The following is a 25,922-nucleotide window of genomic DNA, read 5'->3' on the forward strand; positions in this document are numbered from 1 at the left end:
AGAGGAACGGAGCTCTACAGGGAGCTTATTCCACAATGAAGGGGCGACCATAGTAAAAGCCCTCTGTGAGGTCCTTACCAGATGGGATTTAGGGACCTCCAACAAATTTGTCCCAGATGTTCTGAGTGTGCGGGGCGGATTATATGGGGAGAGACGGTCCTCCAAGTACCCTGGGCCCAAGCCATTTAGGGCTTTATAGGTCAAAACCAACACCTTGTATTGAGCTCGGAAGCGAACAGGTAGCCAGTGGAGATCTTTTAAAATAGGTGTTATGTGGTCCGTCCTGGAACGACCAGCGACCAGTCTGGCTGCCATATTCTGCACCAGTTGAAGCTTCCGGGTTTGGTACAAGGGTTGCCCCATGTAGAGCACATTGCAGAAATCCAATCGAGAGGTTACCAAAGCATGTACAACAGTTTCAAGGTCCCGACGGTCCAGGTAGGGGCACAGCTGGCGTATCAGCCGAAGCTGATAACAAGCACTCCTGACCGTCGCATCCACCTGAGATGTTAGCTGGAGCGACGAATCAAGGAGTACTCCCAAGCTGCGCACCGAGTCCCTCAAGGGGAGCGTGACCCCATTCAGGACAGGCTGACAAATCTCACCACCCGGAACCGAGGGACCTATCACCAGTACTTCCGTTTTCCCTGGATTCACATTGAGTTTGTTCTCCCTCATCCAGCCCATTACCAACGCCAAGCAGGCATCTAGAGGAGAGATGCCATCCTTAGTTAATCATTGTGCAGAACAGGGAATTTTGACAGGTATTGCTTATCACACAACCAAATAAAAAGAAACATTTGCTGAGTGTCACTCTTCTTGTTGTGTGCCTTCAAGTTGTTTCAGACTTATGGCAACCCTAAGGCAAACCTATTACAAGGTTTTCTGGGGCTGGGAGTGTGTGACTCATTCAGGGTCACCCAGTGGGTTTCCATGACCAAAGAGGGAATTGAACCATGGTCTCCAGAGTTGTAGTCCAGTGCTCAAACCACTACACTACACTAGCTCACTTGTACACAACCATTAAAATTACAGGAGCCCTTTCCAGTTTTCACTCTGAGAACCCTAGCCCAGGAGTGCCTTTGGAAAGTTAAAACTAGAATAGCAACTGCACCTGTTCCTAGAGTTGTCTGATGCCCATAGTAATATGTGTCTTAGTTACATCCTGTTTGGGTTTTTGAAACATACTCTACAAGGGGCTACCCTGGAAGAATATTCAGAAACTTCAGTTGGTCCAAAGGGCTGCAGCCAGATTGTTAACTGAGCTGGTTACAGAGAGTGCACAATCTCTTGTTACTGGTCCATTTCCAAGCACAATGTAAAACTGATTGACTTATAAAGCTGTATGGTCCCATATAAGCCTGTCCAGGGAAGACCTTCTTGCAGTCCTGTTACTGATACAGGCATGTCTGTAGGGAATATGGGCAGGGGGCTTCTTGGTGGCTACCTGCAGAGTCTGGAACCCTCTGCTTAGGTAGATCAGACTGGCTCACTTAATGTCTTTCTGTCAGCAGATGGAAGCTTGTTTTACTGCTTTCAGCTTGTATGACAGCTTGGGAAATGTGGGCCATGGGGTACAGCCAGACAGCCAAGGTAATTTGTGTGTGTGTGGGGGGGGGGGGTAACAATGTCCACCAAAAAAAAAAAAAAAAAAGGAATGTCCTCTCACCCATTTGGGGACTGGGGGATGGGAGGGGAAAGTCTTCCTATCTTTTTGGGTGGAGGACACCTAGGCTGAGAACTATTGAAGTGATTTCAGTGCTCAATTACAACTCTGGAAATCAGTGTACAAATCCCCACTCAGCCATGGAAACCCAGAGGGTGCCCTTGGGCAAATCATACTCTCTCAGTCTCAGAAGAAGGCAATGGCAAATCTTCTCTGACTAAATCTTGCTAAGAAATCCCTGTGAAAGGTTTACCTTAGGGTCACCATAAGTCAGAAAAGTCATACGTAACAACAATACCTGGGCCATTGTGGGCCAAAGGGAGGCCTGGTTTTCAAACCCAGAAGTTACTTCCAGTTCATTAAATTCTTCAGAAAAAGGCCTTTCCTAGGCTCAGAAAGGGTGGAGGCATTTCAATTTTGAAAGAAAAATTGAAGACATTGGGGCACTCAGTTTTAGTGAGGAACATGTGTGATTATTTCTCGCTTCTGTTGTATGATGTGATAGTAGACTTATTCCAATAATTGAATCCATCTCAAAGCAGCCAGACTTGTAAATATTGTTGTTGCTATTGTACATTCAGTATGAGTTTTGATTCCTTCTACACTGCGTGTTGTTCTGCACAATCACAAGCAAAATTTTAATAGTTAAACCCAGCAATCTGAGTCTAATGTATTTTGGTTGTGCTGCAATATTCAAGGAACCAAGTTGCTCATTGATTGTACTTATGCTTAAAGTTATGTTACTGTGACCAAGAAGAGGCTTATTGTATCCTGGACACAGTACAGCACAATTACTACATTCATGTGCTCTGTGTGATCTAAGCATTAATGAAGGTATCAATTACTGGAGGAACTGGCAGCCTTACATCAATTTTTCCAACCCCTGCAGTTCAAAAGTTCTTCATTTCTCACTAGTGTCTTGCTAATCCACCTCTGATAGGAACTTGCACAGAATAAGTAGGTATTGTTTGATTCACACAATTAACTTCTGTGTTAATTAGCACCCAGGGAAGGGTGAAATTCTTTTCTCCGGGACATTTATTTCTTTCCCAATTGCGTACTACAATGGTGCATCCAAGGTGTGGGAAATCACCATCCGAAAGTACATAAGAATGAAGTCTGTGTCAGCTGCACAAATAGGACTACAGATATAATGTTGGAAGGATGGTCTGTTTAAATGAGTGTTATGCTCTTTGAATAAAGCACAGCAGTCTAAATGGAACTCCTTTTTAGTGGCTAAATTCAAAACAAAAATGTTTGCCACTTTCAGCAGTACCCGAGACTAGTTGTTGCCTTAACGTATATTCAGTTGTAAATGTCAATACCTGGGCAAGTATCTGTTAAATTTGCTATTGTTTTTTCAGTTGTGAACTACTGTGCTTTGAATAACCAGGGCTGTCAACATGAGTGTGTTAATACTGAAGATTCCTACTACTGTCAGTGCCGACAAGGATTCATTCTCAATCCAGATAAAAAAACCTGTCGACGTAAGTTATTCACATTTGTGGTCTCAGAGTTAATAAGCAATGAGGACAAACACATATTAACTGTCACATGCAAGGGAAAGGGTCATCGCTACGTGGCAGAGCACTTCTTTCCACACAAAACTATGTTCATGTCAGACTCAGTGCATAGCATTTCCAATGAAATAGATGCTAGGGGTTCTTGGGAACATATTCTTTGTCTTGGGGAAAACACTAAGCTAAATGAGACAATAGTAAAAAATATTTTAAGCATATTTAATGCTTTCTTGTGTACCCATCTGATACAAGTAGTGTAAAATCCATGTTTTTCACGGGAACATTATACGTTCCTAGTGTACATATAATATATTCTGTTCCTATATAGGAATCCATAAAACTTTATGTAGTTTTAGTGAAAAGATACTATTATGCTTTTAACCAAAACTTATTTTAGGCAGGTGCTAGCTGAGAAAGAGGAATTCATTTTTATGATAGTGTGCTCATTGTTTGTATCTTCTGCTGTCCTGTTAAACATGCTTCCCTAATCTACAGGACCAGACCACTGTGCTTTGCAAAATCATGGTTGTCAGCAGGAGTGTGTCAATACAGATGAATCTTATTTCTGCCAATGCCAGCAAGGATTTACTCTTAATCCAGATAAGAGAACTTGCAAAAGTATGTTGTCCTAAAGTGTATAGTAAGTTCATCAGCTTTTATTTTTAAACATTACTGTCATAGCCTCCCCCAGTCCCACAACTGTTGATATCTTATCTCATAAAGCAAAAGATCTGAATGTATCTGAGAAACTGCTTCCTCCCTATGTCCCATTATAATCCCTAAAATCAATCTACCACCCCTTGATATACAGATAGTTCATTTGCCTCACATTTGTGGGACTCCTTTCTTTTGAGTTCTTCTGAAACCTAAGAGCAACCATATTTCAATAGCACTGTGAAACTTTTAAAAATTGCATTAGCTTATGACAAACAAGACTTATTGAATGCTTTAAAACATTCTTTGCTTTTCAACATTGCTAGCTGATATGATTACTTGTTTTCACTTGTCGTAGGAATAAACGTCTGTGCCTTGGAAAAACATGGCTGTGAACATGAATGTGTTAATACTGAAAGCTCATATGTGTGTCGATGTCGAAAGGGATACACCCTGAACCGTGACCGTAAAACATGCAGAAGTAAGTACACTGGAATTCTGGAAGAGTTAATTTGTATGGTGGACTGATTTCTGAAATAAACAAACTTCTGCTAGAAATATCCTAGGAGTTGATTTTTTTAAAGATGCTTTTACTATTACAGCAAGAGTAGTTTAACTGTGGTACTGCTAGCAAATGGTTTAAATGTGTTTGTTTACCTGACAGATAAGAAAATTGCTGAGTAGTTCCAGAAAGAGAAACAGCTTGTTGCTGGACATATTTGAGGGCCTTATCTTTGAGAGAAGAGATATATAAAACAATGAGAATATTCTTAACTTTTTGTGTGTGTTGTTTTTGGACCATTCTGTTTCCTTTCCTACATCTCTGATGTAATAACAGCTCATGACATTACAGGATGAGATATATTTTTGTTGAAGGGGTGCATTACTTTTGTTTTAAAAAATCCCTAGAGACAAAAATATTTTCTCCATGATTATAAATAACAAATAATATTTAACATCAAATGATAACATAACATGTTACTCTGGTCTTGCTACTGATGGTAAAAAGAAAAAGTTGGATAATCAGAGTGATAACAAGAAATGGAACAAATTACTTTCTCGCAGCAATTTTCCAAGCCCTGCATCAATTACTACTTTTCATTTGTGGAAGATGAACTGCTGAATTCCCTTCCCAATCAGATTTGCCTGAGAGAGAATTCCATAGCTGAGGAACCTTCAAAATTCGGTCCTATTTATCCACACTTTTAACATTCCCTAGTAGCAATACTGCTGCTATGGTTTCAATTGGCTTTTTGATCTATTGATTGTTAGTCTATTGCAGGGGTCGGCAACCTACGGCCCCAGCCCGGCCCTGCCGCAGATTGTCACCGGGGCCTTTGGCCTCCAGTGCAAGTGCGCGGGGCCATTGGCCTCCAGCGCAAGCGCGCGGGGCCTTTGGCCTCCCGCACAAGCGCGCGGGGCCTTTGGCCTCCCGCACAAGCGCGCGGGACCTTTGCACACAGGGCAAGCGGAAGGCAAGGTGGCAAGGAGGAGCAAGTTTGGGCAAGCGGCAGGCAAGGGGGCAAGGAGGAGCAAGTGGGGGCAAGAAGCGGGCAAGGGGGCAAGGAGGAGCAAGTGGGGGCAAGCAGCGGGCAAGGGGGGCAAGGAGGAGCAAGTGGGGGCAAGCAGCGGGCAAGGGGGGCAAGGAGAGGCAAGTGGGGGCAAGTGGCGGGCAAGGGGGAGCAAGGGGGGCAATTGTCTATAGAAGCCTCAGAAACATGCATTTATATTAACATTTTTTAAAAAATCAGCAGATTTTTTTGTGTCCTCCATTTTTTTTATTTAAAAAGTGTCCTCCATTTTAAATTTTTTCCTACATTTGGCCCGGTTTATTTATTTATTTAATTTTTAAAAATTATTTAATTATTTTTTTGGGCTCCCCCCCCCCCCAAATTGTCTGAGGGATAGCAACCCGGCCCCCTGGTCAAAAAGGTTGCCTACCCCTGGATTGCAATGTTTTATTATTGTACTGCTAGTTTAATTTTTGTCTTGAACATCCATTTAAGTAGAAAAGTGACAATTTATGAAGGTCCGTTTTTTATTTGAAAGTCCATTTTTTATTTGGAGGTCAATTTTTTATTTGGCCAAACTGCCAAAACATAGAATGAGCCAACTGGAATTTATTACAATGCACCAAAACATCAGCCAGAAATATTTGTGTCTGTGTAGGATGCTAATTTTCATGCATTATTACAGAAATCAACAACATTGAAGTATAGTATTTGATAAGAGTTTATCTTAAATAGTTTAGAGTTTTTAAAATCATTATAAAATACAGATGGGACAGATCTCTCCCATTTCTCACTCTCCCTCCCATCTGTTCCTCTCTTTCTTATATTTCAGATGTAAACTAATTTATTTTCATTATAAAGGTACTGTGAATTAATTTTTCCTAACAGACATGTCAAGTCTATAGACTTTGTTACCTGCAGACATACACTGCTACATCTAGCAAGCAATATTGTTTTGTTAAACTGGCTGGTTGTGCTTTGCATGCCATGAAACACTATACACTTGTTATTCTTAAGTCATCTGGCACATATTTTCCCAATTCCTAAATTATCTCCCTCCTCCATTAACCAAATCGTGTAATTCCTCTAGTCTGAAACAAGTCTGCTGCTGCTTCAGCAGATACAGGAGGTAAATTATGGGTTCTAAAATGTGAAAGGTTTTGACAATGGGGCACATTATCTGACATGATCACTGACATGCTTGAGAAATAAAAGCAAGTCATCCCATCGCCCCCTTCTTTTAATGGTAAATACAGTTGCAGGTGGTTGGTGCTTGTCTTGGTGGTGTACCACTTAGGAAAATATTTTTAATTCTTTCCCCTCATACCATTTTCCTCTTCTGAATCTACCTCCTTTGTTCTGGGGGGGGGGGGAAGCGTGTGCGCGCGCACGCACACACACGCACACACAAGCCCCCCAGTCCAAACATATCTCTGTGATATTGCTATTTCATTTTATTTTACATGTGACAGATAGCAGCTTCAAGATGGCAATTCTGCTAAAACCATGAAAGACATCCAGTCACAAATATCCTGATGTCCCATATGGATTAGTCCCAAGAGTACACAAGTAACAAGCTCTATCACAATCATAAAAATCACAGCCAGGGTGTGTGAAATGGAAATTTATATCTTGCACTTACATGTTCCTATATTCAGGGTTAGTCTTATTTTTGTACATTTTAATAGTCCAGTCTTCTAGCAATTTCAAACCAGAAAAGTATTAACTGGCAAAAATGTACTAGGGCAGCTGGTTTGAAGGAGAACTTTTTCTCTCTTTCCTTCCCACCCCACCCCCACTTTTTGGATCTAGTTGTCTTTTCAAAAAAGAAAAGTGCTAAAAGCTAAGCTCTGTACTGCCTGAGCCAACATACAGAAAAATGTACATTCATGAAAGCACGTATCAGTTGTTCTTTCCTCTGAGACATAGACCAGAGTGCAAATCCCTGTTGCATTCATATCTGGTGTTCTGTCTTTTCTGAAGGGAACCATGAAAACATAATTATGACAACGTATAAATGAGTGAGTTTATATGCTGAAATTCTAGCCATACTGCAGTAAAACATGAGTTTAATAAAGTTAGGATTTCATCATGAATATCACTTCGTAGTGATTTCACCAAACAGAACTTCAGCTAAGAATATCTATACAGTAGTGTAGTGGAACATCACATGCTCAAAATGATTTAATCTCAAGAGTACCATTGTTCTTACTAACCAGGTGGTTAATTGCATTAAGATTTTTTAGTAACACACACACACACAATTGTTGTTGCTTAAATATTAACACATTTAATATAGCATAAACTTTTGTAGAAAAGAGTCCACATCATCAAATGCACAACGTGTCGTCATCAATTAGCAGAGATTTAGAAAGGTAGGGTGTGATGAGAAAAGATTATTAAAAGTGGAATTAGGTGGCAGTGAAAGGTAAAAATTACAATCTTGACAATAATCTTAAAATAAAGTGAGCATTGACAACAACAGTAGGGACCCTATCTCATGGGCTTAAAAGAGCGGCTTACCTTTCCCGAATTCAGTGTTAATTCGGGAGGCAGCCGGTTCCTATCACACCTAAATCGCCACCGATTTGCTACCCAGGTCCATCCCGGATGGAGCCAGGGAAGCTTCTGACTTCTACAAATGGCCAGAGAAGTGGCTTACAAGACCCTGGCTACATCTGAGATGGACCCCAGTGGTGATTCAGTGGTGATTTAGGTGTGATAGGAATTCCTGAATTAGTGCTGCTTCCTGAATTAATTCTGAATTCGGGGAAGATAAGCAGCTCTTTTAACCCCATGAGATAGGTTCCTAGGTATTGTTCCTACTGGATTTGAAAAACTGGATAGAGCTAATGTATGATTACACTTTGTCTAATCTGAATATTAATGCTTGAATAATTTCCATTGTTTTCTGTTCCATTGCTAACATGCAATGATTCAGGAATAGACCACTGTGCTGAATCGAATCATGGATGTGAACAACTGTGCCTGAATACCAGGGAGTCCTATGTATGTCAGTGTTCTGAAGGATTCATCATTAATGAAGACCTCAAGACTTGTTCACGTAAGTCCTTTGATTGAAGTTCCATGTATAATTAAGCAGATTAAATACAAGGTAGTGCTTAAATTGTTTGGTATCCTCTAAGGCAGTGCTACTCACCATCATGGTCCATGAACAAGAGCCAGTCTGCAAGTTATTGTCTGTCAGGCTGCAGCACATTTCTAGTAAAGAAAGAAAGCAGTTGTAGTCAATGCACACAAATATGGTACCAGCCCCTGACAGAGAAGTTTGGTACCACACCAACCTATAAACCCTAGTCATGGCAATTAAAGTGGTGTCAAATTGCTTTATATCTGCAGTGTGGATACACGCAGTTTACCTGGCCATTGTCTGGAATTAACTATCATGCTACCAATCGATACAAGGCTAGCACAGGTATAGAATCATAGAATCGTAGAGTTGGAAGAGACCACAAGGGCCATCCAGTCCAACCCCCTGCCATGCAGGAAATCCAAATCAAAGCATCCCTGACAGATGGCTATCCAGCCTCTGTTTAAAGACCTCCAAGGAAGGAGACTCTATCACCTTCCGAGGAAGTGCATTCCACTGTCGAACAGCCCTTACTGTCAGGAAGTTACTCCTAATGTTCAGGTGGAATCTCTTTTCCTGTAGCTTGCATCCATTGTTCCGGGTCCTGTTCTCTGGAGCAGCAGAAAACAAGCTTGCTCCCTCCTCAATATGACATCCTTTCAAATATTTAAACAGGGCTATCATATCACCTCTGAACCTTCTTTTCTCCAGGCTAAACATCCCCAGCTCCCTAAGTCGTTCCTCATAGGGCATGGTTTCCAGACCCTTCACCATTTTTGTCGCCCTCCTTTGGACACGCTCCAGTTTCTCAATGTCCTTTCTGAATTGTGGCACCCAGAACTGGACACAATATTCTAGGTGGGGCCTGACCAAAGCAGAATACAGTGGCACTATTACTTCTCTTGATCTAGACACTATACTTCTATTGATGCAGCCTAAAATAGCATTGGCCTTTTTAGCTGCCGCATCACACTGTTCACTCATGTTCAACTTGTGGTCTACTTGGACTCCTAGATCCCTTTCACACGTAGTTTCATTCAGCCAGGTGTCACCCATCCTATATCTGTGCATTTTATTTTTCCGCCCTAAGTGCAATACCTTACATTTCTCTGTGTTGAATTTCATTTTGTTAGCTTTGGCCCAGCTTTCTAGTCTATTCAGGTCATTTTGAATCTTGATCCTGTCCTCTGGGGTATTAGCTATTCCCCCTAATTTGGTGTCATCTGCAAATTTGATAAATATGCTCCCAATTCTGTCATCCAGGTCATTGATAAAGATGTTGAATAGCACTGGGCCCAGGACAGAACCCTGTGGGACCCCACTGGTCACTTCTCTCCAGGATGAAAAGGAGCCATTGTTGAGCACCCTTTGGGTTCGGCCGGTCAACCAATTACAGATCCATTTAACAGTTCCTTTGTCTAGCCCACATTTTACAAGCTTGTTTGCAAGTATGTCATGGGAAACCTTGTCAAAGGCCTTAGTGAAATCAAGATATACTATATCCACAGCATTCCCTTCATCTACCAAGCTGGTAATTTTATCAAAGAAAGAGATTAGATTTGTCTGGCATGACTTGTTTCTCTGAAACCCATGTTGACTTTTTGTGATTATGGCATTGCCTTCTAGATGTTCACAGACTCTCTGTGTTGTTGTTGTGTGCCTTTAAGTCGTCTTTGAGTTAGGGTGACCCTAAGGCAAACCATCATGGGGTTTTCTTGGCAAGATTTGTTCTAAGGAAGTTTGCCATTGCCTTCACCCAAGGCTGAGAGCATGTCACTTGCCCAAGGTCAAGTATATCACTAAAGAAAAAATCCTGCTGTATTAATAATTTCTCAAGATCCAGTGGTGGAGCAGGTAAAACAGAAAATTTGATGGCGTAGGCCAAAGAAAATGTAGAACAAAATTAAGGTGAAGGGGTATAACTTTTTAGTACTAACTGTCCTAATCCAAGCCAGCTTGTCTGTTTGAATCCATACTAGTTTTTAAAAACACACACTTGCTGTCTGAAATAGTTAAATCAGCCTACTAATGGAAAGAGCTCTTTCCTGGGCAATAGAGAAAATGTTTATTCATTCTGGTGTTTTATTTTCCTCCAGGCAGCACTTGGGATTTCCATCAAGAACTCTAAATTTGTACATTTACTGCTAGGCTTCTGTGTATTAAGTCCTGATTTTATGATTATTCCTCCTGGATATTCTTTTTATGTGCCAATATGTCTCATTATTTAGAAACAGACTCTATTTTGCCTCAGGTTTCCTGCAAAGCTGCTAAAAAGAACCTTCTGGGTCATTCTACTTAAATGTCATGAAAGGGCAGTTTGCATGCAGTGCTATGCCACTGTTTAGCGCTACATATATAACCCTTTCACACAAAACAGATATAGCATTAAGATTCCACTTTAAAGAGAATGACTAAGGAACCTGGGATTTGTAGCTATGTGAATTTTACAATGGCAGTTAAAGTGAAATCATGGTTCTATTATTTTGTGTGTGAAAGGGCTCAAATAAGACTGTTCCTCACCTCCCACAAAATCAAGAGGAAGAATAAACCATGATTCAGTTTCACATTCATTTACTCCTGTCTTACAAAACAGGAATAGTGACTAAATTTCATTTGTTTAGACTTGATTGGGTTTTCTTTACAGCAATTCGAAGAGTTAGTTTTTTTAAATACAATTTACAGAATTCCCCAGTGGTTGTACTATGGGTGGGGATTCTGGGAATTTTAATCCACATAGGACTCATTTGAAGCCCTGGTTTTAAACTACAATTCTTCTTTCAGTCATTATCACTATCCAGAAATGGGAACAAGTGAAACAGAATCATGATTGATTCCTCCCCACTTATGCATTGGGGGCAGGGGTGCATACGAAGCTTGGACTTACAGAAACTTGTGAATGTAGTGCTAGAACCTGGTTTAGCATTATGTGCAAACCAGAGTAATAATTACTTAAATCAACAGCAATATGGAAAACCAAATGGTTTTGCTAAATAGTTTCGTGGCCATGTGTGCAAACAAAGCATCTAATTCCCAAGCAGTATCTCAAACTGAAGCTGGCAAGAAATAGTAAACCAAATAAAAATCCTTGTATTTTATACAGAGTTTTATAGTGAATCTCCCCTATCCATACACACTGGTCTTGATTCAGACTGTGGGCAATACATGTTTATTTGCAAATAAAAAGGGGAAGTTCACGACAAAAAAAAAGCTACACATCTATTACAGCCTATAATTTAGTCCTCACTGTGGCACTGGGAGCTTCTTCCTTAATTCCTTATTTTCGAAAGCAAATACATTTTGGCACAGGAATATACATATAGATATGTAAAATCATAATATATTTTTATTATGTTTACTCCTTCCTTGATTTTCTCTACCCTTTTAAAGATTTTTAAAAACCCAAGCATAGGGTCTGTCCCTTTGTCAAATGCTTATAGATGGCTCATGTACAGAGATTAATGTTCACACCCTTCCTTCCCCAGGAGTGGACTACTGTTTGCTGATTGACCATGGTTGTGAACATTTATGTGTGAATAGTGAAAGCTCCTATACTTGCCAGTGCTTTGAAGGATACATGCTGCATAGAGATGGGAAAACATGTAAACGTAAGCTGGATGCTCTGATTCTTGTTGATTGGTGCACTGTGTAGAATAGATAAATAACAGGAACACTAACTATTATTATGAGAAAACACATTCCCTACCAAGTTTAAAAAATGTTTCATGGGAAAGCAATGCATGTAGATTTGACTAGTATTTTTAAGCACTATTCTGAAATATTACCATGAATAGAAGAGGCTGTTGAAAAGCAGAATAGAAGCTCGCTGTCCATTTAAATTCTGTATTTATGTAATATGTGTTGAAAAAATGTATTGATTTTTTTTTAGGTAGAGATATCTGTAAATCAGTAGAGCATGGATGTGAACACCTTTGTGTCAGTGATGATGGCATTTCCTATGTCTGCAAATGTCATGAAGGATTCATGCTGAATGAGGATGGGAAAACCTGCAGAAGTAAGTAAAGATGAAGAAATAGCTATTAATTCTGAAGGTTCTGGTATCAGAGGCTGGGAGACCATTTCAGTACTTTGTTCTCCATAGCTCAGGTATGAGGTGCTGTTTATCTCATCTTTTTCTACTCAGTTAATGGGATATGTAAATGGAGGACCAGTGAGGCCTATTCAGATTGTTCAACCTTGGGTGAACACATACCATATATATTCAACAATAAATCGGCCTCATGTATAAACCAAGGGCAGATTTGGGACTAAAATTATGGATTTTTATATCACCCATATATAAATTGAGGGTAAAACTGAGGGGCATATGACAAAGGATCTATAGGATGAAGCAAAGGAAAATGATACCAAAGAATTTAAACAAAATTGCAGCAGGCATAACTGTTTGTGATCCCACTAAAGGCTGAATGGATGAGAGAGCAGAGGGAGTTCAGTGGTTTCAGGATGGATTACAGTTTGGCTTTTCACCAAGGGATGGTTCGCTTTTTATGAGTTAAAATACAGAACTTACAATGGCCCATGGATAAGTCGACTCAGGTTTTTGGGGTCAATTTTTTTCTAAAATTTCTAGACTTATACATGAGTATATACAGTAGGTGTTTTATTGGGGAAAGAAACCGTGTCTATTTTTGTATGGATGCTTCCTCTTGTACACTGTACTCTTCATGCAGAAGTATAGGAAGTCATGGTCTGGACATGACCCTGATCCTTAGTTGTTGCCAAAGTGAACTCATGCTTTTGACTTCTTGCTGTATGCTTCTAGAGCTCATGTTTCTTCCCATGAGGAAAATGCAAAATATTCTTTTTTGTGTTCTATACAAGAAACTGCAGTGCATGTGAACTGAAGTTTCTTTATACTTTTCTCTCACTTGGATTATGGTAACTTTCAATTAGATCCACAGCAAATGAGAGAAGGAGAAAGAAAGATTGTTGTTAGTCTTTTGTGGGTATTTTGGGCTATGTGGCCATGTTCTAGAAGAGTTTCTTCCCGACATTTCGCCAGCATCTGTGGCTGGCATCTTTTGTTGTTGTTTTTTCTTTAAAAGCAAGCTTTGCCTCCTCCATGCTTGCAAATTTTTTTTTAGTAATAGTAGACATGTTGACAACCTGTAGTCTGCAGGCCACAAATTTGGCCATTGTCTACTTTCTGTGTAGACCACAGGAAGACCAAGCTCACTTCCCATGCTGCCCAGATAGAATGGCTTGCAGCCAGATGGTGGAGAAAGATCTTCACAAAGTTCTCTATGGAGAGGAGGGTTTCATTGCACCTTACCCAGATTGAGGACTTTATCACACTCGGGTTGAAAAATGGAATTAGAGCAGGATAGCAGCTTCTGTGGCTGTACCTTACCAGATGATATTGTGCCTGTCCAGTAGCTGGCCTGTAGTCCATCTGCTGCTGGAGTGTTCCTTTTCATTGATGAGAAAAACCCGTCAATGGGTCCCAAACTGTGCAGCTTTTTCACTGTTAAGCAAATGTAATAAGTTTCAATAGCAAGTGTAATCGGTTTCACTGTTAAGTGAGTGTAATAAGCAGTCACATGGTCCAAGTAAGCATAGTTATGCTCCCCTCCTCTCCCTCACTATTCCCAAGCAGGCTGTTTGTCTTTTCTTTTTTTCTTTCATCTAATGATCAAGCAATTGGGCTAAACATAAACAAACAAACAAACAAACACAGACTGAAAGGTATGCTAGGAAGGAGGCAGGGCTATGGCAGCTGGCATGTAGGAGACAGAAGCCGGGACAGGAGCAGCAGCATCACGTGTTTGATGAGTTGTACAGTACGATAATAATTGTCCCCAATTAACAAGACTGTAGTGCTTTATGAGTCTGGTGTGATATAGTGCTGAATCTCAAGCAGCCAAAATTAATAGTGGTCTTCACTGGGATTGCTGAGATAGGAGCCTTTAATTTGACTTTCCACCCCTGCTAGCAAACCTGGAAGGCTCAAGATCACTGTTTCTACTTCTAGTAGGGCTGAGTTTGTGTGAACAGGCACGAAAAAGAGAATAAAGGGAAGAGGGATTGAAATAAAAAGTTAGTGAAAGAAAGACTGCCCACAACTTCTGACAATATGTGGCCCTTGATTCCCTCTTGGGAATGCCATCCTCAACACCAAAAATGTTATCCATCTATTGATTAGCACATGCATGTTGCTTTACACTGCTTCTGAAACAGTGTGCAGATTCTCAGCCCCCCTAATGTTAAAGAGAAGGCTGGGAAAGTGCTAGGAAATGCAATGAATCCAATTTGTGGAATGGATGCTTCTGGCTGCTGCCCTTTGGTTGACCATTCCTAATCTAAGGTGTTGCTTGCCAGAAAGAATCTTTGCAGTTCATTTGAACACATGTTGGCAATGAAATAGTTCATACATCTTCAATATGAGGAAGATAACCTGCAGAAATTACACACTGAATAGTGCTCTGTTATTTATCATGCAATTTCATTTTGACAACTGCATAAAGTCAGGATGCTATTTGAGTTTTATTTAATGTTTGCCATATTAATCTCTCTTTTTTTAATCTGTATTATTATCATCCAACAAACTGTGTCAATTATCAACATCGTCTGTAGGTAAAGACCTCTGCAACTCAGTAGCTCATGGCTGTCAGCATCTGTGTGTCAACAATGATTACTCCTATGTCTGCAAGTGCCATGAGGGATTCATATTGAAAGATGATGGAAAGACCTGCAGAAGTAAGCAGCTTGATCTTCATCAGAAAATAGCTCTTAAAAACCTGTTGCAACTGTAAAAACGTTTTCATGAGAAAACTCTCTGTTACACTCAGATCAAGATATATGCAAGTCCACAAATCATGGATGTGAACATGTCTGTGTTAATACTGAAGACTCATACACCTGCAAATGTCACGAGGGATTTATATTAAGGGGTGATGGAAAGACCTGCAGAAGTAAGCAGCTTGATTTGCTCTAGAAAATATTTTGTGACCTGTTGCATCTGTATAAACATTTTAAATGGATAATTCTTTGTTTTATTCAGATCAAGATGTCTGCAAATCCACCAGTCATGGATGTGAACATGTCTGTGTTAATACTGAAGACTCATTCACCTGCAAATGTCACGAGGGATTTATATTAAGGGATGATGGGAAGACATGCAGAAGTAAGCAACTTGATCTGCATTAGAAAATATTTTGTGACCTGTTGAATCTGTAGAAACATTTTAATTGAATATCTCTTTTGTTATACTCAGATCAAGATGTCTGCAAGTCCACAAATCATGGATGTGAACATGTCTGTGTTAATACTGAAGACTCGTACACCTGCAAATGTCACGAGGGATTTATATTAAGGGATGATGGGAAGACCTGCAGAAGTAAGCAGCTTGATTTGCTCTAGAAAATATTTTGTGACCGGTTGCATCTGTATAAACATTTTAAATGGATAATTCTTTGTTATATTCAGATCAAGATGTCTGCAAATCCACCAGTCATGGATGTGAACATGTCTGTGTTAATACTGAAGATTCATTCACCTGCAAATGTCACGAGGGATTCATATTAAGGGATGATGGGAAGACATGCAGAAGTAAGCAACTTGATCTGCATTAGAAAATATTTTGACCTGTTGTATCTGTAGAAACATTTTAATTGAATATCTCTTTTGTTATACTCAGATCAAGATGTCTGCAAGTCCACAAATCATGGATGTGAACATGTCTGTATTAATACTGAAGATTCATACACCTGTAAATGCCATGAGGGATTTATATTACAGGAAGACAGGAGAACATGTAGAAGTGAGATTTTAATCTCCCCTCCTTCCCTGTTGATTTAACAGCATGTTTACTTTACTAATGTTGCATTTGTAGAGATGCACACCCAGCTTAAATGTCATGATAGACCATAGTTTAGTGAAAAAACAAGCCTGCTCAGTCTTGAAGCTCAAGCACACATACAGACACCTTTTCTTCAGCATACACTAGAGAAGAAACTGGGGAGCATCTATTTCTGTGGATTATGAGGGGAAGATAAATTCATACATATAGGAACATTTATCATTTTCATCTTATTCTGAATCTCTCCCTGCCCTAGTAGTAGAGACTTGTCAGTAGTCCTTCAATCCCCTTCCTGCCAAAAGCATTTATCATTAGGACAACACACACACATTCACAAGTGTAGCAGTCCATAAACTGTTTTACAAGCGAAGCACAAACAACATGATGTTGAGATCATTGCAAATGTTTCACTAGCCTTTACTCTCCATCACTCTCCAAGAGAGTTTAGAGCAGGAGTGGGAATCATGTAGACCTCCCCATCTTGTTGAACTACAACTCCCAGCATTCATCCCTATTAGCTCTTTGTGCTTGGGCTGCTTAGAGTCCAGCCACATTTGTAGGATAACACAATTCTCACCCCTGAGCTAGAGGGTGGGAGCTGCCTAGAGACATAGCATGAGTTTTGCCAATTATTTTTGGCCCTGTTCATAACCCCGGAAAGTTTTCTTTCTTTTTGCCAGTAACTACTCTGGCTCGGGGAGTCTAGGATTTTTAAAGTAACTTTTCCAAGTTCTGATGTCATCTCTTCTTTCATTTCTTTTATTTCCCTACCACAATAACCAAAGGAGCATTATTAGGAAAGAAATTCACCAAAGTTTGAATAAGATGGCATTGGAGTCTGAATCTGGACCATGTTCTGTAGGTTCTTCACTCTTGTGTAGGGCAGTGATTCCCAACCTTTGATCCTCCATATGTTTTGGACTTCAGCTCGCATAATTCCTGACTATTGAGCAGGTTGGCTGGAGCTTTTGGGATCTGAAAGGCCAAACAAATGGAGTACCAAGGTTAAGAACCACTGGATTCTCTGTGATAGGGCAGGCTAGAAATAAATTACTACTACTACTACTACTACTACTACTATGGTCTAGGGCAACATCCTCTTTAGAGAGAATCCTTCTGGTTCGTTGGAAGGCATGTTAGGATTAGGAAGTTTAACAAAGACTGAAGAAGGATCTAGAGCCAAACTTTCTTTCTTTTCTTCATCCTTGTGGTTTTGTCTATAAGATTAAAGGGACTGAAGCACCTAGGCTGACTACTTTACACTCTTTGATTTTTTGGAAAAATATATTCATATGTATATAATTGAATATATAATTGAAGATCCTTATTTTGTTTCCAGGTAAAGATGTTTGCAAGTCCATTGAGCATGGCTGTGAACATGTTTGTGTAAATAATAATAGTTCATACATCTGCAAATGCCATGAGGGATTCATACTGGAAGAAAATGGGAAAATGTGCAGAAGTAAGGCAACCTTTCTTTGATGTCTTTGAATTTGAAAAGGAATGGATCCAACATACATAAAGTGCTATAAAATCTCAAATCAATAAAATACATTGAAAAGATCTAAATGTAATTATAATGTACAGTACTGATCCCCCCCCCCCAAAAAAAAATGATTGCCCTTTTGAATAAACATCAAAACATTTTGGGTACCACAGGGAACAAGTCATTTTTGATACCAACATGGAGAAATAGTAGGAATAATATTAAGTATGTCTCCTAAACCTCCTCTTTTGTCAACATTGTGACCTCCAAGCTGCTTTCTTTTAAAAAAGAAAAAAAAAGAAATGTATCTGAACTCAGTTATGTATAGCAGCACATAATATGTAATTAGGCCCTTACAGGCCCAGCGTACATAATTTTGGATATCAAGAACAGCATGTTGATACTTGATAATCATCCTTTGATTGTGTATCTCTCTAGAGTTATAAGAGACAAAAGCTGGTATCTGTTTAAGAAAACACCAAAAAAAACAAAACAGTTATTGCAGCCGCTACCAGCAGTGTTTTGTCAGTACTGAAGAATTGTCCAGGAACAGAGTAGAACCACTTACTGAAGAATCCTAATACTGAAGAGAGCAGAATAGTCCCTGTTGACATGGAACTCCATGTGTGAATTGTGGTCCCTACAGGCATATAAACCACCCAAATATGGATTTCTTCCCCCATGATCCACCTTTATACTAGACAAAAAGTATCTGTACTATGTTTACAATGAAATTGTAACCAACTTTATTGGCTGCAGAAAATGGAGCACTGCACCCAATACCATCTTCTTTTAATTTTAACGTGTCTGTACTTAATTACAAGTGCTTCCATTCTTTTAATGCTTCAGTTATAATTGAAAGCTTACATCATTTCTGATACCATTTTTTCCTTTTAATTTACTTGCTGTTAGTATAAAATTTTCAGAATAGAATGAGAAGGCTCCAAGTTTCACAAACAGATTATTTCATCTTTCTGTTGATATTGTTGGTTCTTTCATTGGCTCTTCCTTTCTCATTTTATTTTAACAGGATGCACTGAAGGCCCAGTCGATCTGGTGTTTGTGATAGATGGATCAAAAAGTCTGGGAGAGAATAACTTTGAAATTGTCAAGGAATTTGTCTTGGGAATCTTGGACTCTCTTACCATATCACCCAAAGCTGCAAGAATCGGTTTGCTGCAATACTCCACTCAGGTCCGCACAGAATTTACACTGAAGCAATTCAGCACAGCCAAAGACATGAAGAAAGCAGTATCCCAAATGAAATATATGGGGAAAGGCTCCATGACTGGACTTGCCCTGAAGCAAATGACAGAGAGAAGCTTCACTGAAGCAGAGGGGGCCAGACACTTCTCAGCGAAGGTGCCCAGAGTGTCTGTGGTTTTTACAGATGGACGAGCCCAAGATGAAGTCTCTGAATGGGCTACTAAAGCAAAGCAACGTGGTATGATAAAAATGTACTTAGAATTACAAATTGTAAGGACATCTGCTAAAGTCCTGAGTACCAACATGTGTACCATATTGTTTCTTTGCAAATTTGCACTAAAAGAGTGATAATGCAAAGTTCCTAAAGGTGTAATGCATATCCACAGTCTGTCCCAATTTGTCTGGGACAGTCTCAGTTAATTCTTGGTTCTCCCTCTTTTCAGTAGCTTCTGAAATTCACCCGTTTCTTTCTCCTCCTCCAACTTTCCCCCTTTGTCCTCAGCATACCTCTACTGCTGCAAACTGAATTCAAAAAGCAAAATTGTTTGCACTTAGTTGAATCCGCAGTGGGAGGAAACTTGAGGAATTACAGTAGAACATTGCTCTTCCCAGTAGACTCAAGGAAAAGCAAACTGCTGCAGTCTCTCCTGGCTTATCTGTTCTTCCTCAATAACTTTTGCCATCTTGACCACACTCTGATGTTGCTTGGCCCTATGTATCACAGTTTTTATCTGTGAAATGTTGGAAGATATAGTAGTGAAATAATAATTGTTCAGCAATAGGGCCAGGTTTGAAAGTGTTGTCATTTTTTCAGTTCTTATCGCTCTCCAGGGTGAATGCACAGAGGGAATTGGTTCTGCACATTTGTAGCAAAAAGAAGTACAAACATTATTTCTGTTCTCCTAACATGAACCCAGCAGAATTTCCAGTGGAGCTCCAAAATTAGTTCTTTGTCTAGACACATGAAAACTGGGATTGTGGATGTGGGCAGCATATAATCCTCAGACTCACAAGTCCCTGAGTATCCAGAAGTAAATTAGACCTTTGTGCTTTTGTGCACAATATAAACAGGGTTCTATAACTGTGCAGAACTAAATAAGGTTATAAAACTCCCACCTAATTTCCCCAGAGTTCCCAGTTATGGACGCTTTGTAATGGCATTCCGCTGAACATCATTACAGAGCATTCAGATCTTTATAGTCATATGAATGTCTAACCTACTTCCAGCGCTGTGGACATTGAGATGTGAAGCTTATATGCCTGTACACATCCCTATCCTTAATTAAAACCCTTTGCATATTCGTGAAAGCCACTGAAAGGGACTAAAGTTCCTGTTGCAGATTAACTGCATCTATTGTAAGGCTGTTTCTGGGATGCCTGAGACTAGCCACATCAGAAGAGAGGAGGATGGGGAAATGGTAAACCTAATACTTGTCAAGATTCATTCCCATAGCCTTGGCCTATAATTTAGTATTATGGTGTGGCAGTAGATGAGAGAATTCCTGCCTGTTACTTTCCTCAGCCTTGTTGTCCATCTCCTGGCATATCTGGATCCTTTCATGGTAGGCTGGGGAAAGAGGTTGATAGGGTAGGGGAGGAAACACAGGAGAAGCTGTATATGGTTTTTTTCCAGTTACACTAGGAGCTCTAAATATATAGGTATGTGTATTCTCTTGGCTCTCATACCTGGGAATCTGCTAGAGACTGATAAACTGCATGGATTCTGGGGCTGTATCTGGGATGTTTGTGCCTAGCCACATTTTGTCTATCAGTAGGAACTAGGTTGTGCGATTGGCTGAGGCTGAGGAGATGTTTATTATCCAGGCCTCAATATATATCGAAAGACATATGCTGAAGTTGTTAATAAAATATGACACATGGTGCTGCTTTCCCCATCGATAAATAAGCATGCCAAAAATTCTATCAGAATGAGTCCTATGAAACTATGAGTGGAGTTACGCTGAACATAAATTTTCATCTGGAAAGTTTATTATTGACATGTCACAAAAAACAGACTCCCCAGCATTAATAATTTATTCATAAAATAAAGCAAGTCTTTTGAATGAAGGCTGAAATTTTGTGTTCCTGGCTAACACAGGACTGTTTAGGGAATGTTAATGCAGAAATTCAAAATGGGAAAGAGATCATTCTGTTTTCCTGGAACAGAAGCAATATGGCAGAAGGCAACAAGCAAGCATGTTATTGCTAGATGAGCACGCTCTTCCCCAGGGTTTACACTGAAAGAAACTGACAGCTATAGCTGTCTTTTCAGATATCTACAGATATGTTTAGTAATACTGATGCCTTTAAAGAATAACTCTGGATATGCTTTTCCCCCTTCTAATTATACTGTGGGGTATTTAATACAATTAATTAAATGCAAGGGACAAAACATACTTGATAGTCAAATATTCCCAAAAGGATTTTCTAGTGTCAGAGCAGTCTGGAAGAAAACAGATGTTTCTGGCTTCATAGAAATCCTGAGTTGGTGCCATGAGATTTTACAAAGATAAAGATATAACAATATCACAGTCACCGTAGTCTAGAACCTCACTCTTGATGTGGACAGGTGGATGAGTAGAACCAACGGGGTATGAGCTAAACATCCATCTCTTAATTACTGAGCTATGTATATAATATATAGTAAGCTCCTGAGTCAGTTTGTCCTGGAGTTAGATGAGATGTTATTTTAAAATGCAACCTTGGCAATGATCCATAATGGCACGGTTCAGATGTGTAAGTCATAAACATATGTATGTGAACCACTTCACCACTGTTCAAGGCTTTGTTTACACTTGAAATCTTTTGGTAAATTAAATTAAAACAATAATGGGAAATTAATAGTGATTTTTAGAAACTCATCCATGATCCACTGAATTAACAGTTGAAATAAGGAAATGAAGAACACTACATTTTATCCTCAGTCCAGAAAAAGAGGATCATGTTTGAAATGAATGGATATAAGCTCATCAGGACCATTTTATCCCATTTATTTCAGTAGCATGTAAGTGCAACTGTGTTCCTCTAGATTGCTATCTGTTTATTGTTGCTTTTGAAATACTGAGTACAAGGGTACATATCTGAATACAAGTCCTGTCACTATGATAGAATTGAAATTAAATACCTAGCCCTCTTAAATAAGCAACATCATTTATCTTCTTCTCCACTTCTTCAGAATTATCTTGCACTGATGTAAGGGGTCACATAATAACACAGAAACAGTTTCCTTTCTATGCTATGTCTTAACTATGCTATATCTAACTATGCTATGTCTTAGTAATATATTGTCGCTTATAATGAAAATATGCCATTTATTTCTTAGGAATCACCATGTATGCCATTGGAATAGGGAAAGCAATAGAGGAAGAATTGAGAGAAATTGCTTCAGAACCTCCGGAAAAACATATTCTGTATGCAGAGAATTTCAGTGCCATGGGAGAGATTACTGAAAAGCTCCAAAAACGAATCTGTGAAGGTATTATCATGTGTTTTTCCTGATACAACAAAACTGAATGAACTGTTCGGGTAATTTGCATTCTGGATCTGACAGGAGCAGTCTGACCATTTGTTCTGAACATCTGCAAAATCACAGGGATACGTGTAAAACATGATGAGCAATAAGCTGCCAGAAGGAGTAATATTTCAGCTATTTATCACTGAGGGAATATATAACTTTAGTCTAAGGCCAGGAACATATACAATCATTTGCATTTCTTCTGCCAATTTAACATATCATGTACAAAATGTGCAGCTCAAAAACCCAGAAGAATTAATAACACGCTTCCTCTCCCATCTACTGTAATAAGATCATCTGTACTGCTAAAAAACACCACAATATATTTCTTCAGGAAGTTTGGGCAAGCACTTGGTAATATTTATACAATGGCTTGATGGTCAGTATTAATACCATTTCTAAGCAAAGCAAATTGATGACAGAATAAAATCCCTCTTCTGTAGCTTTTCACCACAACTTTTGGCAAGCTTACTGATTTCTGTAGGTAGTTTGTTTGTGCCATCTCCTTTCTGCACAACTGCAAATTTTACAAGAAGTTTCTGTTATAGACTCAAAAGCAAGAAGGAATTTGGTCAGAGAATGGAACATGTCCTCTATAACTCTTTTCCAGGGGATATTTTGCAATTTCCTGACTCCCTAATGTTAATGGGTGTCGTTCTGCAATGCAACACTCTTTCCCTTCTTTTATGCCCCTTCATTTGTATCTTGCTGAAAATAAAAATTACCAGTAGGCCCACATCAGTTTAAAATAACCTGATTCAGCTTGTGACAATTCTCAGTCTTAAGTCTCTTCACACTACACAATCATGGTTAACTGCCATAGCTCCATCCTAAGGGATCTGTAGTTTTGTGTTTAGAATTCTCTCCCAGAGCATTCTAGTACCTCACCAAACTAAAAACCCCAGCATTCCATAGACTGCAGCCATGGCAATTAAAATGGTGCTAAAGTGCTTTAGCTGTGTAGTGTGGAAGACAAAACATTTAACGTAGCAATTAAATTTAACAAAAAATTACTCAAACCTACTATTCCTACCCAGTAAATGCTAGAGTTCTTGTCCTAATGGGCTTTACTGATTCTTTACCATGTACATCCACATCTTTAACAGCTCTTCTAAAACAAACATACAAACGAACAAACCCTTTTTTTCATGCCACATAGAATCATAGAGCTTGAAGATACCACAAATGCCATCCAATCCAACCCCATTCTGCCATGCAGGAATACATAGAATCAAAGCACCCCCAACAGATCACCATCCAGCCTCTGTTTAAAAACCTCCAAATAAGGAGACTCCACTACTCTCCCAGGGAGAGTGTTCCATTGTTAAACAGCTCTTACTGTCAGGAAATTCTTCCTACCACCTTCAATTATCTTCCACATACATATATGTTGATAGATTTTCCCTTTCTTCAAGTTGTTTCACAAATATTTTCTATGACAATATCTGTAATACTGGAAACATGTCATCACATTCTGAGGTCATTGAGATTTCTGCAGCTGAAAAGATCCATGAATTCCCAAGTCACATTTGTAATATGTTATCTTGACATTACTAATTTATGCAATATATCAGTGCTTCTCAAGCTATGTGATATGGGGAACCAGCAATTGTCATTTTTCCTCCCCGTGTGCCAGGGACCAGCACCATACTTGTGCCCATTGGCAACAACTATTTTTTTCTTTCCTAGAAACTTGACACAGGCCAGCAGCACTAGCTCAGAAACCCGGGACCATCACTTTAGTAGCACTGCTGTATAGATTATTTTATACAAATCCATTCTGCCTTTACTTCATTTTAACAATATGTCTTCCAGGACTGAAGAATCACCAGGATTTTCCAGGAGGTTTGCTTCATTCAATGGATTCATATTCTGAAGGTTTGAGATTTCCACCCTATGTACTATAGTATGTAAGGTATAGTATATAGTATATATAGAGCCCTGGTGGCGCAGTAGTTAAATGCCTGTACTGCAGCCACTCACTCATAAACCACAAAGTTGTGAGTTCAGTCCCAGCCAGGAGCTCATGGTCGACTCAGTCTTGCATCCTTCTGTAGGTCGCTAAAATGAGTACCCAGCTTGTTGGGAGCAATTAGCTTACCGTTGTAAACTGCTTAGGGAGTGCTTAAGTGCACTGATAAGTGGTAAAGAAAGGTACTTGCAACTGCTATTGCTATATTTCCACATCATCTGTTTCTTTAGTGAGCATCGAGGACACCACTAAGGGAGTGTGGGGAATTTAGGCCACACCAGGTGACACCCTAAGAGGAGGGTGACACCACTGCTTCCCAAACTTCTGCCTTTGGGCAGAAATGGGCTGCAGTGTTCACTCACATTCTTTAAAATACTGGAGATGGTGTTAGTGGGGTAAGGCTTAGTGGGAGGAGAAAGGAGAGCCCCAAGGTTTTTTTAATTTAAAAAAAAAACAAATTTTAGCATTTAAAATAATTTTTTAAAATTATTCTTTCAAATTTTTCATTTTAAAAAATCACAACTTACAAAATTTTCACTTTACCCACATGAAACTATATATGTGTAAATACATTTAGACTGTGTGTATGATATTGTAATTTAAAGGTATAATTTTACTTTTGCTAGTTGTTTATGTCACAACAATTGCCATTACATTGGGCGTTATACAGGGATTAAGTATACATAATATTACATGCAAGTAACATTAATACAAAAATACTATTAAGGATTCTATATGGTGTGATATGGGAGGAGGTCAATGGGGGTGTGTGTCACCATGAGTAAATGCACCAAGTGCTAACCCTGATGACGCCATTGGTAAGCATGTTCTACAGTGTGTCCTTTCCAGAGAAAGCATTAATGGGCCACATTCACTGGAATGCTTTTTATTTAATTTTATTGACGCAACAGTTTGTGGAAACAATGGTTTGTTTAACTGTGGCCTAAATCTGACATTATATTAGTGCACATCCTCTAGCAGGATAATTTTTTTTACCCTCCATCCTGCAACTTATGCCAGAGAGTTTGCAGGTGTCTGCAGCAGGTTTAGAAATGGCAGTGAGTAGGGAAGAGGGCCAATTGTCTCCTGCACACTGGATCCTGCTCTGTTTTGGTATCTCAGTGCAAACCCACACACAACATATGAAGAACTTTTGCAACACATTATATAGGTATACTTCAGTTAACAAAGTAGGTGTGTTCCTGGGCACGACTTCTATAACAGAAACTTTGGTACCAGAGGCAGAAATAACATGGAAAGAATAGGGACAGCTTCCTATACCAATGCTGCTCACATGGCAGATGAAAAGGAAAGGAGGTAAAGGAGCAGCAACAGGGAGGGATAGAGCAGGAAGTGATAGAGCTACTGCCAAAAATCTTATGTAACTATACTAGAAGGTTCTGGAAGTGCACTGCACAGGGATAGAATGCCCAATTTGTGATTCATAGAGACCACAAAGAAGAAATGAAATAACTAGGTCAGGTAA

At 39.4% G+C, this 25,922-nt stretch overlaps 1 protein-coding gene across 1 annotated transcript in view; it reads left to right on the top strand.

Moving 5' to 3' along the window:
• MATN2 (matrilin 2) overlaps positions 1-25,922 on the top strand; it is a 63,017-nt gene that overhangs the window by 23,001 nt on the left and 14,094 nt on the right. The window contains exons 5-20 of the mRNA XM_089517688.1: positions 3,031-3,153; positions 3,682-3,804; positions 4,199-4,321; positions 8,293-8,415; positions 11,925-12,047; positions 12,329-12,454; positions 15,034-15,156; positions 15,249-15,371; positions 15,461-15,583; positions 15,674-15,796; positions 15,886-16,008; positions 16,097-16,219; positions 17,598-17,720; positions 18,775-19,188; positions 22,273-22,425; positions 24,280-24,342. Of these exons, the coding sequence (XP_089373814.1) occupies positions 3,031-3,153; positions 3,682-3,804; positions 4,199-4,321; positions 8,293-8,415; positions 11,925-12,047; positions 12,329-12,454; positions 15,034-15,156; positions 15,249-15,371; positions 15,461-15,583; positions 15,674-15,796; positions 15,886-16,008; positions 16,097-16,219; positions 17,598-17,720; positions 18,775-19,188; positions 22,273-22,425; positions 24,280-24,342 (2,232 nt within the window). The remainder of the gene's footprint in view (positions 1-3,030; positions 3,154-3,681; positions 3,805-4,198; positions 4,322-8,292; positions 8,416-11,924; positions 12,048-12,328; positions 12,455-15,033; positions 15,157-15,248; positions 15,372-15,460; positions 15,584-15,673; positions 15,797-15,885; positions 16,009-16,096; positions 16,220-17,597; positions 17,721-18,774; positions 19,189-22,272; positions 22,426-24,279; positions 24,343-25,922) is intronic.

The sequence above is a fragment of the Sceloporus occidentalis genome, unplaced genomic scaffold (genome assembly GCF_023333645.1).
Source record: "Sceloporus occidentalis isolate IW3139 unplaced genomic scaffold, rSceOcc1.0.p SCAF_3, whole genome shotgun sequence".
In the NCBI taxonomy this organism is placed as follows: Eukaryota; Metazoa; Chordata; class Lepidosauria; order Squamata; family Phrynosomatidae; genus Sceloporus; species Sceloporus occidentalis.